General features: G+C 42.6%; 1 protein-coding gene across 1 annotated transcript; it reads left to right on the plus strand.

Annotated features, from left to right (window-relative positions):
* The first annotated feature begins 1,345 nt into the window (after nt 1-1,345).
* LOC115361588 (extracellular matrix protein 2) lies at nt 1,346-13,432 on the plus strand. Its single transcript, XM_030055050.1, has 7 exons — nt 1,346-1,570; nt 2,078-2,193; nt 3,093-3,225; nt 3,317-3,474; nt 3,912-4,051; nt 11,693-12,019; nt 12,854-13,432. The coding sequence occupies exons 1-7, from the start codon at nt 1,516-1,518 to the stop codon at nt 12,999-13,001; spliced, it is 1,077 nt and encodes a 358-aa protein (XP_029910910.1). The 5' UTR covers nt 1,346-1,515; the 3' UTR covers nt 13,002-13,432.
* Nucleotides 13,433-18,335: the final 4,903 nt, after the last annotated feature.

Below are 18,335 nucleotides of genomic sequence, written 5' to 3' on the forward strand. Positions count from 1 at the left end.
TTAACACTGAGTGTGACTGCTCCTCGGACTCTGCTGGATTTTCTTACTCATGGCATAAATGTGCCTGCCCTTTCTTTGGATTCACTCCGTCTTCCCCTCTGGACAATCTCAACCTTTAGCTCTGCAGTTCCAATTTTAGATTTTACTCTCCAGCTGAAATACCTTGGATTCAGTGAACTCCCATGATGCAAGTGTTAAGGATATGGACTATGTGCACGTGTCTGAGTATTATGATTTTACCAGTCCAAAGCCTGAACTCCATGAATGAAATGGGTGCAACCATGGTTACCACATCTGGAACACATGATTTAGAAACAGCAACCACTGACTTACCAGTGATTGATGGAGTAACGACATCGTCAGCTACAAGCCTCCCTGCCGGTAAGCTGCTGATTCTGTCTTTCAGATGTTTCCTGTGTCCTCTTATAATGATCTTGGAACTGAATTGTGCTAATTTAAATAATTTTCACTTCACTGACCCATACATAAGGGTTACAGTTTAGCTCCCTCATCTCTTTGTTTCTCTACTTTGCTTGCTTTTTTTTTTGCCTTTGTTGTTGAAGAAGAAAGTGAGGATGTGAAAAGTGAGGCAGAGGAGGAGAAGCACAGGGAGCAGCTAATAGTTGATTTCAGAAAGTTGGAGGCCCATAGAAGCAGGAGAGGAACCTGGGGGAAGAGGAGACATGCGGCCACAGTGGAGGCCACTGCATACAGACTGGTATGAACAGAAAGTTACTTTTATATAATGTGACTATGTAGATATGTATAATTACAAATAAAAAACTCAAGTTGTACTATTTGATCTTCCATATGACCCATTTTTTTTCTCTCCTTGTCACTTGTGTATGGTATGGTGTGACATTGTTGTACACCTGGGAAATCATGCCATTGTTTTTATGTGATCTCCTTTTGGGACAGGCAGGGCTGGGGCGCCGCTTACCAGGCTGGGGGAGGCATGGGACTAGTGGGCGGGTGACAGGCGCTCTGATGGCTGTACTTAGGGAACTTCACGCTGAGAAGAGGAGATTGATGGATCAAGAGAGAGTCGTAAAGGAAGATGAGGATGAAGAAGATGATGAAGATGATGATGATGAAGATGACGATGATGAGGACGATGAAGATGATGACGATGAAGAGGAGGAAGAGGTATGGGGTTGCTATATTTTGTACGAACATAAAATATTGTGTGTTTTAGTTCATGGAGAATGTATGTGTGTTCCAACTGATATGAAAGGTATTTTTAAAAATTCCACTCGGTGTTAGGAGGAGGAAGAAGAAGAAGAAGAAGAAGGGGCAGAAGAGGAAGGAGGAGGAGGAGGAGAAGGGGAAGAAGAAGAAGGAGGAGAAGGGGAAGAAGAAGGAGGAGAAGGGGAGGAAGAAGGAGGAGAAGAAGAAGAGGTGGAGGGGACTGAGTCTCCCACCAATGAGACGACAGAGGCACCCACCAACTTCACAGACAGCCTTCCTTCAGAGTGTCTGACGGCTGATGGACACATCAGCTGCAGGGGCGTTGGCATGACTCACCTGCCAATCATCAACAGTCTGGCAGTCACAAAGCTAGATCTGGCAGGTATGCATGTGTGTGGGTGTATATGTTTAGAATGGGGAGTATGTTTCTGCTTAATTGTATATCACAGCATATAATTAGACACTGGAAAAAAGGAGGCAGCAGTTGTTTTAATTACTTTACCTATTTTGGCTTATTTGTAAAAGTTTCCACTACCCACTGTGTTACCCATATAGATTTTCCTGTTTTGGTCCCAACAAAGATTATCTGAATCGAAGTGGGAAAATTTTGAGCAATGCAACACATTTCCAACGTGTTAATCCAAATCAAAGAAATAACACAAAAATGTCAAGAGAAAATGAGTTGAAACTCACTGTTGGGTTGAGTTGACTCACTGTTGGCTCCTGCTGTGCATCTGGTAAAAATTTGCTTGGCCACAAGGTGCTGCCATTGCCCAAAGTATTTACACTCTTCTTTGCATAATCACTGAAACAAAAGAGAAATGGCTCTAATGGTACCTGCTTTGCTTGTATGTCAACAAGACTTGACCCGGCTGACGTGTTTTTGCAGAGAACAGCATCAGTCACATCAATCCAGAGGGTTTCTCTGGTATCCCAAACATCGAGACTCTTGATCTGAGCAAAAACAAACTGGATGATGAGTCACTCGGCCCAAACCTGCTGTCTGTGAGTACCACTACACTTTATGCATATTTTAACACTGTGCAGCCATTATCTAGAGCTCTCCCCCTTTGTCATTCTCAACAATTTAGGCTGGTATTCATCTGCAAACACTGCAGATTGTATCTATCAAGCTATTCTGTGTAGGTTTCACCATGCTTGCCTGTGCATCCCACCACTATAAGAAGGTTTTACTAAGGTTACCCGTTCTGATTGTAAGACACAATATTGTTGCCTACTGTATATGCCATCCCAGTATAAAACAAAAGTACATTTTGTATCAAAACTATATTGTAGGAACACTGTAGAGATGCATTAACTAGTCCCTTCTAAGAATAAAGTCTGGCTAGCAGTCTCTAAATGACCACAGGGCAGAGACCACAGACCAAACAGAAACCCTGACCACACTGAGGCACCCTACCACACTCGGACCAATCACAGCATGGCACCATGGGGCTGCTCGTTCAGTATTGGCTGGACAGATCTTTCGGAAAACAGCTGCAGCCAATGATCCAGAGGGAAAAAGGAAATTATTTATAGAGGTAGAAATTATTTTTTTCTTCATCTGCCCATTTCCAAATAATGACAGAGGGTTAGTGGACTGGCTGAAGGGATGCTGGTATAGAGACATGGTCTATTGCTCTCACTTGACACAAATCAACCACAGCAGCTTTCAATGAAGGGCCAAGTAGGATGGCTTTACCCGAAATACTACATGATTGATTGCAAAGTGGAGGCGTGTGGGCCTAACATTCTCTTATTTGGTGTGGTTCTCTGAATTGTGTCACTGTGTCCAGCTGGGCAAGTTGGGAATGAAAAAGTCTGGATACCAAGTTATACATGCTGTTCGTTGTAGCCCAGTTCCTAACTCGACCCCCCTTTTCTTTGTCCTATGGGTTTTATAGAACTTAACCTTTCTGAAGAAGCTGAACCTAGATGGCAACCACCTAACGAAGATCCCAGCACTGCCACCATCTCTGGAAGAACTGAGAATGAACAGCAACCAACTTGACTCACTCACCCCTCACTGCTTCATGGGTAGGAGTGTGTCTATGTGTGAGGGAGAGAGTTGGGAGGGACGGGGGGTGTCACCTATGTGTGCAGGTGATGATCTTATTTCCTTTTTTAGGTTTGGTGAACCTGCTGTCTCTGCAGCTGCAGGACAATATTCTCTATGAGGGCAACGTGTCTCCTTTAGCCTTCAAGCCACTAGAGAGGATTGTGGACCTGCGATTGGACAACAACCGCTTCCGCTTCTTTCCTCAGGGCCTTCCTTCCTCTCTGCAGGTCAGCCTGATCAAGATACACGGAGCAGCAGGTGCAGAGAACCACCGCAGTATTAGGCGGAGCTGAAAATGGCCCTGAAGCAGGAAAATGATATACAGCAAGTCCAGATCTTTACCCTAACCTCAAACTGAGCAGACCCGTCCCTAAACTTAATGATCACTAGCCAGCTTAGGGGCTTTGGTTTAAAAGCCTTGGTCTAAAACTGTGGATCTCTCGGCCCCTGTCCCTGCAGTTCAGTGATCTGAGCTTGATCACCAAATGGAGAATTTCTTGCAGTTACAAAAACACAAATGCAAATTAGCAGCATGACAGGACTTCATGACCCATGAACCCTGGTCTTCCCTGTGCCTACTATGCTACCCTGCTGCCCCACATGGCATAGCGTCATAACGTCATCATTTCTATTCCTTAGTCTTTCTCTGTTTGTTTTCATCCAGGAGCTGAGAATAAGTGACAATCAGATAGAGGATGTGACAGAAGAGGCTCTGAGTGGATGTGTCCATCTGAGACTGCTGAACCTGAGTCACAACGTGCTGCACGAACAGAGCATCGCTGCTCGGGCCTGGACCAATCTCACGTACGTCTCTCCATCTTGTATTAAATCAAGTCACCCAACCACTACTTTATAAAACTCGTTATCGACTCATCTCTCCCGAGACACTGTTCTGGGGTCAGCTGTGCTACTTCAGCACTCATAGACAAGCTGAGTGATGAGGATGATGAAGCTGGTCCTTGTCAGCACTTGAGGGCCGCTTCATCCCAGAGCTGCTGAATGTCTTGTAGTTCCCTAATCAGCCACAAGAGGGTGGACTTATTTTTCAGATCAATGTTTTTTTTTTTTTTTTTTTTTTTCCCCAATTTTATTTTCTAAGCTGTTATTACCCCACTTAGCAGTTAGCATGCTTTGTAATAATGGGTTTTCATCAAAAGTTGATGAAAAGACAGCTCCATAATCCATAAAAACATATCTGTCATCAATATCAATATATAATATAATATATGAAGCTGATGCCCTGACTCACACTGACACACTGACACACACACACACACACACACACACATACATACATCTGCAGACATGAGCCAGATCAGCGCTTTTACCTCTCTTAGCATGTCTGTCATCACTATCAATATATAAGGCTGATGCTGTGTGTTTCACACACACACACACACACACACACACACACACACACACACACACACACAGATGCACACACATTTCCTCAAACTCTCCCTCACTTGCCTGTTTATCTAAGTACATAGTGTGTGTGTGTGTGTGTGTGTGTGTGTTGTTTAAATATAGTGAATTCCAGTGGGTTTTTTTCTTTGCTCCCTGGGATCCTCATGAACCATGGTGGGAGATTCAGAGAAAGAGAAAATGCAAGAGGGAAAAAAGAAAGAGGAGGATAGGAAAGAGCGACTGTAAGGAAGTGGAACAAAAAATGCCTTTCAAAAAAGGACCAGAGTGCGGTGATGTGAGGAAAGACGCTTAAAGAAAGACGCTAAAATGTAATTCTCGTGAAACCATGACCCTGAGCTTCCATTTGACCTTTGACTCTCATGTATGTGACACCTGCCCTTTGACCTCATTAGTGGTCCAACCAGCAGGCTTCCGATTGGTGTTGCAGGCTTATTAGCAGGTCCTCTATTTTTAAAGTTTCCTTCAGACCAGCGCAGTGCAGACGGAGTAAGCAAACTCAACTTGAAGCTTAAATCATTACCCCAGAAATGCAATGGGAAATGCTGCTGCAAAAAATAAAGGCCATGGACAAGACCCAAGTGGTAGGAAACAAGAATCCTTCCTGTGGTCGGATGAATGATTCGCAGCAGATGAACTTCTTCGGCAGACCTCATTTGTTTCACCGGACTTCTCTAAACATAATTGATGCCATGTTGAAACAAAGTTAAATATCCACATCATGTTCTGATGCTTAGGTGTGGGGAGAAATAGACAGAAAGCTATTGAAAAAGGGGGAAAACAGAATGGAAAGTAAATTGTCTAGCAAAAAAATAAACTGGAGGGCACTGGTTCTAGTTAGCAGAGTGTCTCTGTTGCATGTCATGGAGCCGCTGTTATTGTTACCTCCTGCTAGGGAGAAAGGATTGGAGGTATGAGTGGTGGATATTAGAAGTTACAGGGAGCTGGGGAGCCGAGTTTGGACCTGGAGTCTACCTCAGGCTGAGTGGGCTATGTATGCGTTTTGAGTGCCAGTGTCTCACTTTATTTTCCACCTTATTAACATGACTCGGCTAAATTCAGAGGTGTGTGTGTGTGTGTGTGTGTGTGTGTGTCAGTGTGTGCATATATATATATACATGAGTGTTAGGGCTGTGCAATGTTATTAATGTTTATCATCTTCCAATCATATTGTACTAATTTTGTGACATCATGGTACACGATTCTGTCAAAAAATGCCAATGTAAGTGATGACTGGTTACACTCAACTGATGTTTGTGTCTACATGGTTCTCATCATCCACAGACTCACTGATAAAATGACTGCCTTGTCCACTCAGTTGAGTTCAAACAGTCCTCATTTTCATGATTTCAAGTATCGCAGCTTTAAAATGAGGTATGACATATTTAAAGGAATCCTAACATTACCATGCAATTCAATGCAATTAACATTTGATTATTCACCATGATTGTGCATGCAAACCATTTCTTGATATACACTGATGTAAAAAAAAAAAAAAAAAAAAAAAAAAATCTTCGATTCTAACCGTATAACCCCATCCTAGTATGAGCCCAGTCAGGTGTTTTCATAAAAGCAGTAGAGGTATTAGAATGTGTTATGACCTAATGAGATTTTAGTAATATATTTAAGCAATTTTACATCACAGTTTATCATTTCCTTCACTAAACATGCTCCAGATCCATTACCAGTTTGTGCTCCTGTCTCTGTAAAATACTGCTGTGTTGGTACACAGCATTGTTTGAGTTTGCCTCTGTCTCTTGTGAGTGTGTGTGTTCACCGTGCAAAGCACACACAAATGTCAAAAACAACTACAACAACAACAACTGTGCAACTGTGTGCTCGTCCAGGTACATGTTATGTAACCAGACCCCACAGTATTGTACAATTACTTGAGCAGAAATGCTGCTACACTAGGAGCTGTGAAATTAGTCGCCGCTCCTTAGGGGCAAAACTAAAATTCTCTTTGCTTTCATCGTTACAGATAGATGCATACGCACACACATAGACACAAACACACAAACACACACAGACACATGCCTATCTGCCTTCATCTGTGTGCTCCTTATGAACCTGTCAGGTCAAATCAAAGTCGCTAATCCCCTCACATCCCCTCCTCATGTAGTCTATCAAAACTTGTACTGATCACATCAGCACGCTACTTGCAGCCACGAAACTCAACTCCAAAAACCACATGTTCACTGACAAAAGCATAACATGTTTTTAAATTACACACAGCAATATAAAGCTACATAAACAACACTTAATCCATCTTCAGGCGTGATATGTAGACCAAAAGAATAACATTTCATGGCTAATATGTTTTCAAATGGGCCATGCATTGTTTTTATTTTATGGTCTAAATCATTTTCATTGGAAATTGACCTGAATGTAGGACGATCTGCTTCAAGTAAGTGATGCTGTGTGGTGTTCTGTATCTACACATAGCCTTGAAAATGATTCAGCAACCCGTGGCCAGTTACAATAAAACTACATGGGCAGTCTTTCGTGCAAAAACATCATTGTTTTTGCACAAAAGGGGGAGGCGATACAGGCTGAGAGAACAATATTTTTTGTCCATTGTTTTTTTTTTTTTTTTTTCCATCAGTTGTTATTGTGATGGAGGAGCTCGTGTTGTAGAAGGTTAGATCTTTCTGTAGATTTATCATGGCTGTGGAGTCTGACGGCATCAAGACACAGGTTCACTGATCCTCACACCAAAGATGTGTGTGTCTGTGTTGTGTTGTGTTACGATGTGTCTGAAACTGATAAGATTTGTAAGGGAACCGCCTTTGTCTTCAGACCAGCACAAATCGGTTTCATAATCGCTTACATAAATGTGAAAACACACACACACCCAGGCACACATGCACTCACCAACATAAGCGCGCACACACACACACACACACAGATACATTTTAGAAAATTGTAATGTTCCACATGTTAAGTGCAATCAATTAGTCTCTAGCACTGGCCCTGAAGGTTTGGGCGATGGGGTCAAATGAAATACACTTGTAACTATGCCAAGGCATCCCACTGTTTTCCTGTGGAAACCTGTGAAAACTCCAATTATGAATAGGTTTTCATTCAAAGGTGTAAGTTGTGCTTTTTAATTACAAGAAGTGATTATAAGAAAATGAGTTTCAAAAACGCAGCGTTTTCAATTTGGGAAAAAAAAAATGCTTTTGCTGTTTCCCGTGTAATTTCTGAGACTGATGGAGGTTTTCATCTGACAGCACAATCGTTTCACTTACTGACTCAATCTAAACAACACAGCCACACACACACACACACATTTTCCCACATGCATGCCCATATAGTACCCAAGCTGTGCGACTGCTGCAGTAAATTATTAAAATGATATTTCACGTGTGAATGAATCCAAATGTACTCTGGCGTGTTCTCAACAGTGGTGACAGGGTCCGAGATATTCCCAGAGATCAGCTCATAATAAATCATTCAGGATATCCGGAGGCATACAGCATATGATGTTATATGGCTGATGCCTTGTCCTGCTATGAGCCATCCATCATTCTCAAGTGTCACCAGTCCTGCAGGCCTAGTTTTTGGTCTGGCTAGCCTGCTTGGCACAGCTGCTCTGCCTGGCTACATTACCTATTCTAGTTAGAGTGCCAACTTGCGTAAGCCTGCTTGTATAATGCTGGCACAGAGTGACTCGGTGCAGATGGGACACTGTGTATGTGTATGTATTTACGCACATGTGTCTGTGTTTGTGTGTGAAAGACAGACGGGCCCTCTCTGTGTCCTGGTTCTCATTAGATCTTAACTCCCTGAGAAGAAGTGGACTGTGAGCTTGATTGCTCTTGGCCTTGCCTACACATAAAGACACACACACACACACACCTACACCCACCCACACACACACACACACACACACACACACACACACACAAAGAGGCACAGTAACATGAGGTCCAATGCAGGGGCCATTTTTTCTTAACAGAATCCCAGTTACATTGTTTTTGTGTAATTTCTGCATGCATTTCTTTAAAATGTTTAATAATGAAATAATAATGGAATCTTGGAGAATATGTCTGTACGTGTGCCTGTCATTTGCCTTTTTATATGTGTCTATTTATCTATTCGTATCCTCACATTCTTTTTTGTTATCTCCGTAAGGCGGCAGTCTCTAGGAGCTTACCAAGCTAGACAGTGTTTAGTTGTGTGTGTCTGTCTGAGTGTGCATGTGTCTGTCCGCACTAATCTCACATGCTACTAGCCTATCAGCCTCATTTTTTTTGTGCACAGTTATGACTGTATGATCAAGGAGCTGTCATAGTTGTGGTGATTCAAAACCTTTGAAAAACCTGTTTTATGCTGCAATTGAGTGCTAATGCCTCAGCTGGTTTTTAACTTAAGTCTGAGCGCTGGAGATGGTGAGGCATGCAGGCAGTGCCTCTGTATCTCCCATTCTTCGGTGCTCAAACCTGTGTGAAATATCACCCCTTTTTTTCACCTAGTGGGAGAAAGACCCGGTAGTATGCTCAGCTACAGACAGATACACAAACAGGCAGATAATATTGGTGTTTTCACTTTAAAATTGACATCATACATTACTGGTGTTTTGGAATTGTTCTTGCTCAGATTTGCACACTAAGGTAAGACAGCACACCTTGTGGAGATCTGCACTCTACTAAGTGTACTCTTCCAGTCTGAGTGTGTGGCTTTGTGCCTATTGGTGCACTGATATCTATACTGTGCATGTGTTTGTATTCACGTGTGGATGTGTGTGTGTGTCAGTGTGCATAGGTGCCAGTGGGTGGGAGTGTGCACGGTGTAGGACTGGGAAAGGAGAGGACTTTGTGTCCCTCTGTTCATTAATACCATGTGGAGCTCTAAGCATTGGTGGACTGCTGCTAAACTCCCTGGCAAAAAATCAAAATGCAAATCGACACACAACTGGTCAGAACCGGTACTAGCAATGGATAAAGGGAGAGGGTTTGGACTTTAACCAGAAATCAGATAACACAATAACACAATACACAATTCAACAACTATCCATAATTACCACAACACTTGAGGGTTAAATGTGTTCTTTGTGGATGTGTGCGTGTATGTGTATGCGTGTGCCTTCAGTTTTGTGTGTGTGTGTGTGTGTGTACTGGTCCATGTGATTGCATGTTCTGGGTTAAATCTGTAATCGTGCTCACTCCCCAATGATCCATTGTTATTGTCAATAAAAGGTTTATGGTTGTATTATTGCGAGGTTTTATTGCATTGTTGTTACACAGAATGCATGAAGATTCTTGAAGTCTATTGAGTACCCTGTTAGACTAAACTGATGTGGATACAAAATAACATGAGGAGGAAGGAGAAATACTAATCACAATTTTACCTATTTTACCTGTTCACTGCACCTCAAATTAAAATTGTTTTGATTTAATTAGTGATGCTAAAAAAAAAATGTCACAGCCAGGTGATCTCGCAAGATCGCTTACATTTGACTCAACAGTTAGAACAGTGGTTTGATTTGACAGTGAATCAAATTTGAAAACACAAAAAGCAGGACGGTAATGTAGATTTTACCAAAAAAAAATATATATAAATAAATAAATAAATAAATAATACAAAATGATGCTTGAAGAGTGTACCGACACAATAACAAGCTAATGATTCTGAGTGGTAGACAAGCTGAGGTGTGGACCATCCATCAAACAGATGCCAGTACCTGCATCTCACACATCCACAACTCCCTTGTCTTGTTCTGGTCATTGGTCCTCTATCTCGCTTCGCTGTGCGGTCACTGGGTGCTCACCTGGTGCCATCGTGAGCTTGCTGGCTGTTCATTGAGGTCTGTGAACAGTGGTAGAACAGGAAATGAGCTTTCTGTCCTGCTGTGAGCCGTGGTGTAAACTCACAACAGCTGCCTGGGATCTTTAACCCCTCCAACAAAAACACTAAAACCCCAATCCTCCACTATCATCTCAGATCCCCAGTTCTGATCCTCCACCGGTCCCAGATTACTGCAGTTCCTTCTCTTGCCCCCTTTTCTGGCTTCCCCAAGCCAAACATTTTCTTACCTCCAACCAACCCCAACATCGACGCTCGCTTTTGAAATACCTCCCCAGACACCATTGTTCTTTCCCCTGCTGCTACCTATGATTCCCCTCAGCCTAGCCTCCCACTCTGCACTCTTTGTTCCTTGCCTCTCCAGCTGAGCCCGGCAGAGCCATGCAGGAGACCAGAGGGTAACTATAAAACATTAGGCCCACTCCAGTCACAGTCCCTGGAGTCAGAACAGAGGCGGGCAGCCATTATTATAACCTAGAGAATTGTAAAATGCCTCTGGAAGATGACAAATCTTGGGTGTCCTCCATCATTCTGCCTCAGCTGAACTTAATGTGATTTTGGTGTGAAAACATGATTCTCTTTACACCCTTCTCCTTATGCATTGTGAGAAAAATCCACAGTTAAAATCTTTTACACTGTTTAAAAACAGGGTTGTACTTTGCATTTCTGGGCCTACATTGTTGTTTGGTGTTATATGCATATTTCTTGCACTGGTGGATAATTGACCAAATGCTGACTACATGACATCATGTCCTGCAGTGCAACTATAACGGAGTTTAATAGCAGAAATGTCAATCCTCAAAAATAAAGAGGGAGTACTTTTTAGAGTCATCATTTTTTACAATCCTACAGGGATCCATTGCAGAAGAAGAGACAGTAATTTATCCACTGACAGTAGCAGCAGCAGTCAATAATGCAATGTAGCCATAAGACATTTTTAGTGAGGGTTGCGATTCACTTTTTGTCAGCTGAAAAAAGTAAAGTGACAACCTTTGAGACTCAACTGACAAAAACATAGAATAAGCACAAAAACTGATGGTTGAGGCTTTATTGTCCTCATCATTGGCCTGACTCACTGATTAGCTATGTACTTATTTGTTTTTTGTCAGTGGAGTCTAAATGCAATCTTCAATTTTGCATAGTGCACCTTTAAGGGTCTTGTTGCTGTTCTATCGAGATTCATGATTGCCTCTTTGTGTTCCCTGTCCACAGTGCTCTGGAAGACTTGGACATGTCCTATAACCGCCTGACCTCCGTCCCCATGCATCTGCCACGGCCTCTCCGTCATCTGACCCTACAACACAATGCCATCAGACACATCCCTGCCCACATCTTCCGTCACCTGCGGCCCGGCCTGAAGTCCCTTTTTCTGTCCCACAACGTCCTGGGTGATGACGGTCTAGAGCGATTTTCATTTGCTGGAACATACCGCACACTTGGTAAGCTCCTATTGGACAATAACCGTCTGGAGGAGGTCCCGCGCTGGCTTCGACAGTTTAAGAACCTGCAGGTGTTGAGACTGGACAACAACCAGATCAGGTAGCTTTGCACTGCCCACAAAGCCGGCTTTTAAAATACAAAAATGACAAGCATAATAGAGGGATAAAGGCAAAAGCTTGTTAGCAACAGCTATTCACTTGTTACATAAAACCATTATCCAGTCTAGTGCAGCTCTTCACAGAAATTACACTGAGGGACTTTAGTACAAGCACTCAGCACTCAGCATGACCCTATTTCATGTACAGCAAAAGCATATAATCTCTTTTTTTTTTTTAATTGAAAGACACTTTGAGAGAAGACTTTAATTTAGCATGACAGTTTATAAGAGCTCAAACAGACATGATATTGACTTCAGTTGCCTATAATCTATAGACCAAGACCAACAATCACAATGTCTCACCTCCATGTCTTTGATCTGACAAAAAGCCAGAGACCATAAAACTCAGGCAGCACCCTAATAAAGAGGAGTAAACAGGCTGAAACACTCACTGGTGTCAATCTTCCTCTGAGGCGATGGAAGAACACTATGGAAGAGAGACTCTTATCTCCCTCCTGCTTGGAAAACAAGGGACCAATTAGAGCTCAGGAAATCTAATCTCACACTAATCACCCAGTCACAGATCTTGCACCGGCAGGATGCCTGGATATACTCATACATAATATTTCCCAATTCCCAAATCTCCTGCATTAAAACTGCATTGAGTGAAGAAAAAAATAGGGAATACATTTTCAAACAACCATGACGCTGCACCTCTCTTGTCAGCCCAGTGCAGTTTGGGGAATGAACAAAATGAACTAATCAACACTTGTAGTTAGAAAGGTATAAAATTCAGATACATCCAAACTTACAGTGTTTGTGTGTTGTGCCTGCAGGTCGTTGAGACAGTGGGGAGTGTGCCACCCTCGTAATTCTGGCTCCAGCCTGACCTCTGTCCACTTGGAAAACAACCTGCTGGAGGTGGAGAAGATTCCCCCAAAGGCCTTCTCCTGCCTCATTGACGCCCAGGGGCTGGTGCTTTAGCCACAGCACGGCCAGATAGACCAAGATACACAGGCAGATAGAATAACACACACACACACACACACACACACACACACACAACATGCACATACACATCTTGCAACCGTGCAAGTTGTGAGAGAGCTTTCTATGTCAGAATTTCGTCTCTCCTTCATTTCCAGTCATATTACTTTTCTCCTCTCATTTGTTTACTATTGCCGTCCTAATCCAGGCAGAGTTTGCAGGGAAATTGATTCATTACATTGTTTGCATAGTCAAACGACACAGTTCCAGTTTTGTTTTGCTCTGTCTTTTCATTTAATACCTTGGATTATGAAGATCATGATGACTTATGCACCAAAGCAAATGTGTAATTTGCATAGTAGACGAGCTGCTCTTGATATAAAATACCCTTGGAGTTCTAAAAGGATAATAAATTGAAGCAAAATCCTTTTCTGGTCAAAACACGTTTCTTTAGTCTCTGTCTCATTATTCAGGTATGTGGTGTCTTGAGAATATGAAGACTGAAATGGATTAGCCCAGGTCTATGTTCTAAATCTGTGGTATTTGCAGGACTGAGGTAGGTATATTAGAAGAACCGTGGGTCGGGGTAAGCGGAAATAAAGTGCAGTTATCTGGATGTAACGGGGGGTCATGAAACAGTTGAGTCATGAGAGGTCATGAGACAGTCAAGTCTCGCTGAAATTGCTGAGAGAGTGGGTGAAATTGTCTGGCGACACAGTGGGAACCGAAAGGGGCCAATGGGAAAGATAATATAAACATCATGCAGGTTCCCTATCGCCAGATGAGCTCCAACATAAACAGCCATCACCAGCTGCTCAGCAAAAACACACAGGGTCACTCAGCCTGCCAGGGCGGCCCCAGTGTGGGCCCCCAAACTTGTTGAGGTGACGTCAGTCGCTGTAGCATTAGGTGTGTGTGTGTGTGTGTGTGTGCGTGTGTGTGTGTGGGATGGGGTGGGGGGTGGGGTGGGCATATGTATGCATATATGTGCAGGGTAGTAGGGTAGCAGTGGGAAGTTGTGAGCGTGATTATTTGGGTTAGCAGCGGGGGAGATGTGAAAAGAGTGAGGGACAAAGTGGGGAAGAGAGGATGAACTGAGGGACAAGTAGTGATGGAAAGACACCAAGCTGAAAATCGCATAAAGATGTGGTTGGTTTTAGAGAATACGATTGTTCTTCGAAAGCTTCTAAGCCCTGCAATGAAAGGAGAGAAAAATACACACAGTTCACATCCAGTTGAATCCAGAGAGACGTGGTTAGAAGACAAAGAGGAGAGGAGATTGAGGGTTGAAGGAGGAAAGAAAGCAGAGAGTTGGAATGCGTTCAGTCTTCTTTTCCCATTTGGGAACCGAAGCCAGAGGAGCTCTGGTGTCCTGCCAGCCTCATTGACAAAAGTGACTTAACTGATCTCAGTGTCCTGTCTGTCTGTGCATCCGTCTTCCACAATATCTCAGTCCATCTTTTCCGCTGCTTCACCCTCTCCCTCTTCCTTTCCTCCTCCGTGCCTCTTGCTGTTCTGTTACTCAACACTTCAAAGAAGAAGAAAAAAACACGAACAATGCACCATTCTTCTCTTTTTAGAGAATGTCAGAGCTCAGTGATGTGAGTTTGATGCTTGCGTGAGCCCTGCTTAGGGTGTGCATATGACAAACTGGGTGAAAACAGAGCCCGAGGGAAAAGGATAAACCCCCTTGGTCTCTCTTTTATTGTTCTTTCTGGATCAATAATTCCTTTATCCTGATTTATTACTAATAATTCAGATTTATTACTAATTTATTACTGATTTATTACTAATAATTCAGCATCAGAACATGTGATGGTGACATTAAGCCTTGAATTGAGTGTCAGAGTGTACCTGCTTTAACAGCTGCAGCAGCACCAAATCCTCCTGCAATCAACATAGACACTGCATATGGAAGTGGAACTGGCAGTTTCATTTTGAAAAGGTAACAAACTTTGGTACAATGAATGTTTCATAAGACACTGGAGCTGATGCAACCGTTTGCAATTCATACTGAACGTGACTTGTAATGGAGCAGTCTCTCTAATTGGTAAGTCCACCCATAGAGAGAGACAATGTGCCTACGCAGAATGGCGCTTTGAACGACACGGATTAGTAAAATAATAAAATATAGAACTGTGCTCAGAGTGTACAGTCGTAATTTACAGGCAGTGCACTTGCTGTGTTGACTAGCTGGCTCCAGGTATTGGGTTTCAACAGAGCGCAGTGCTACTCAGGGTCTAAATGAAGAACAGAAGGTCCCCCACAGCCACTAGAGTTACAAACACCCCCAGAGAGAGGGGAGGGGAGGAGGGGGGGTACAGAGAGAGAATGAGGCAGAAATAAGGACAGAGAAGGTTTACAAAGTTAAGAGAAAATAGAACATGCATGATCTAAATGTATGTTACAGTATGAACAGACTTTTCACTCTCTCTTCTTTGGGCATGTAATCACATGTTGGATTTCTCCTCTCAGTGTTGTGTGTTCAGTCTCCATCGCCCATAATTGTAGCATCATTCTGCAGACAGCACTTTACTATCTAAGAAACCACACTTCCCCATTTACACTCCTGGCTGCGCATGTACAGGCACAATCTAAACCTTGCACAACACGACTGAATTGCATGTCTTCTCCCTTTGCAGATTCCCATCTTGGTCTTTGTTTTTGCACACAGATGGATGCTAAGCTTTGAACTTAAATCCCAAATCTTAGCCCTCTGCAATCTGTCACATGGGGTATTGTGACATTTGACTTGCCTGACACTTTATCCATCGGCCTACGTGTGACATGACTAAACTGTTAAAGCGGCATCCCATCACACCCACCAGATGTTTTGTATCCCAGGCTGGAGCCCTTTTTGTGAGAGACTGACCTGCGAGAAGCGCACTGCTTTTCTTCCCCCATGCTCCGTCTGTTCTACCCGGCGACAGCAGCTTCCTGTGTTTGTTATTGGAGGAGGAGGGGAGCGCTAGCTGATAAAATAAAAAACGCAAGTACACACACAAACTGGGACAGTCAAAGAATTCCTGCGCCTGATTCAGATGCGCATCAGAAAGAAAGAGACCTCAAAGCATGACAAGGGGAGAGAAGATGACTGTGGATAAATAGGGTGAAAGAGTGAAGGACAGTTACTTTGTTGGACACGGGGTTGGGTTCCAGTGGTAAGGGTCAACTATGTGAGGTCAGCAAGAATGTGCTTACTGCAGTGTGTAGGAGAACTGGGCAGAATGAAGTAACCCCTCGGCCATCAGCCCTGACGTATTTGCTTATCCGTGATAGCCAGCAGCAGTAATGAGCATGAAATAAACTTTAAGTGGGCTGCAATCCAAAGAAAAAAAAAAAAATAATAACAATAAAAAAACATGGGCCAGTATTATTCTCTCACAACACAAAGCACCCACACATGCAGTGGGTATGCTAATCTCAGGAGACACTTACTTTAGGGTGAGCACATGCGGGAAAAAAAGAGTTTAATTTGGATGCCAAGCCCTCTAGCTACAGACCAACACCATAATCAACTTAACCACAAAGAGAGACAGAAAGAAAGAAATAGAGAGAGACGGGGAGAATGTAAGACAGAGAGAGAGAGAGAGAAAGAGAGAGAGAGAGAGAGAGAGAGAGAGAGAGAGAGAGAGAGAGAGAGAGAGAGAGGAATATTATCTGCAAAGCCTTTTATCAAAACTTTGCTCCGTGCCAACACCCCTGGAGGACATTGATCTGGTCTGCATGCCATCACCACCAGGGAAAATATTGCACTTTTGGACACAGAAAAGGGTTATAACTGGAAATAGGTGCCGGCGGCAGTGTCAGCCTCCGGTTACATTGATACAGATAATGATGATGATTAACCTCAAAGGCCCAGGGCAGCGAAGCCCACGGATAATGTGTAATCCTAAAAGGCTGTGTGGCCAACTTTGTACTAGTTCAAAAAGTTCCCAGATGGTGGCTTGCCAAACTCACTGTCTTGCTCTGGGTACTGGCATGGGCGGAAATCAAAGAAGGAGTGAGAAGAAAACACCCCTTCCTGCCAAAAGACAAAATTTAATACAAAACCGTGACAGGAGGAAAAATCACAAGTTTTGTAATCACAACCTCAGCAAAACATCTTTGTCACCATGATCCAAAATGCCAGTGGAGTTCTACAGCATCTTCATATTCTCACCCAGTGCTAACCAGGATTTCCAGGATAGGAGAAATATATTTAAATGGATGCTGGTGTGAATAACCTGTGGGTCCCATTTGGGAATATCACAAGGCTTCCACCAATGTAAACAAAAATCAGCTATACTTTCTGATGAATTGTCCTTTAAAAGACCCTGTCCTTACATAACTTCCTGTATTAATATAATTATGATGAATACCATATATTTACATCATTAAGATGTTTGATACCCTAAACAGGTACAAACATCAACAAGCAAACAGGTGCATGAATTGATTTCATGTAAGTTGTGCCCTTCATTACATCCTTGCTGGTAACTAAGAAGTTTGTTGACAGCTCATCACTGCAGATGAAAAGAGCATGTTTTAATATCGCTGCCTCAAAGGCATGTTTTGTGTTTGTCTTTATTACAAGGTTCCACAGAACAAATCACAGTCATGGCTTGGTTTGGATCCCCATGATGGTAGAAAGAAGGTGAAGTCTGTGATTCCATCAGAGGCATTTCAGACAATGTTATGTTTTAGCTTGTCTTTTAATTGACTAAAATTGCAGCGCATTTCATCTAAATGGCAATATAACAATTACAGGGCTTAGGAACAATGCTCAAAGGTGAGCTTTTTGATTGCTTTTTCTTCTTCTTCTTCATGAATTTTGACCTGCTTATCAAAAAAAGAAAAGAAAAGAAAAGAAAAAAGAAAGAAGGAAAGAAAGAGAGAAAAAGAAAAAGAAAAAAAACTTTAAATTCATCTTGGTAGCTCAAGGCTTTGGGGGACTTCATTTCTTCCTGCCATATAAAAGTCCCAGCTCCTGACCTTCACCCTCAACTCATCCATGAATTTTATTAAACTCGGGGAAAAACCTCTTTAATATTCATGTAATACCTCTGTCAGAGCCCAAAGTGTCTCTGAAGTAGGCCTACACAGTTAAGGAAAGTTAAAACATTTTGTGATGGTTTTATGGTATTATGGTATATACAAATTCTTATTGTTACATTTCCTATGATACTAAGATAGTTTCACTTTAAAATATGGTATGGGATTGCTATAGGTTAATATTGTTCACTCCTATAAAACTATAATAGTACAATAGCAAACTACTGTACTGGGAAGCCAAGCTCCCACCTCTCCCTCCTCCTTCCCTGTGCATCCCAAAAGAGGAGAGAGGAGGCT

The sequence above is a fragment of the Myripristis murdjan genome, chromosome 7 (genome assembly GCF_902150065.1).
Source record: "Myripristis murdjan chromosome 7, fMyrMur1.1, whole genome shotgun sequence".
In the NCBI taxonomy this organism is placed as follows: domain Eukaryota; kingdom Metazoa; phylum Chordata; class Actinopteri; order Holocentriformes; family Holocentridae; genus Myripristis; species Myripristis murdjan.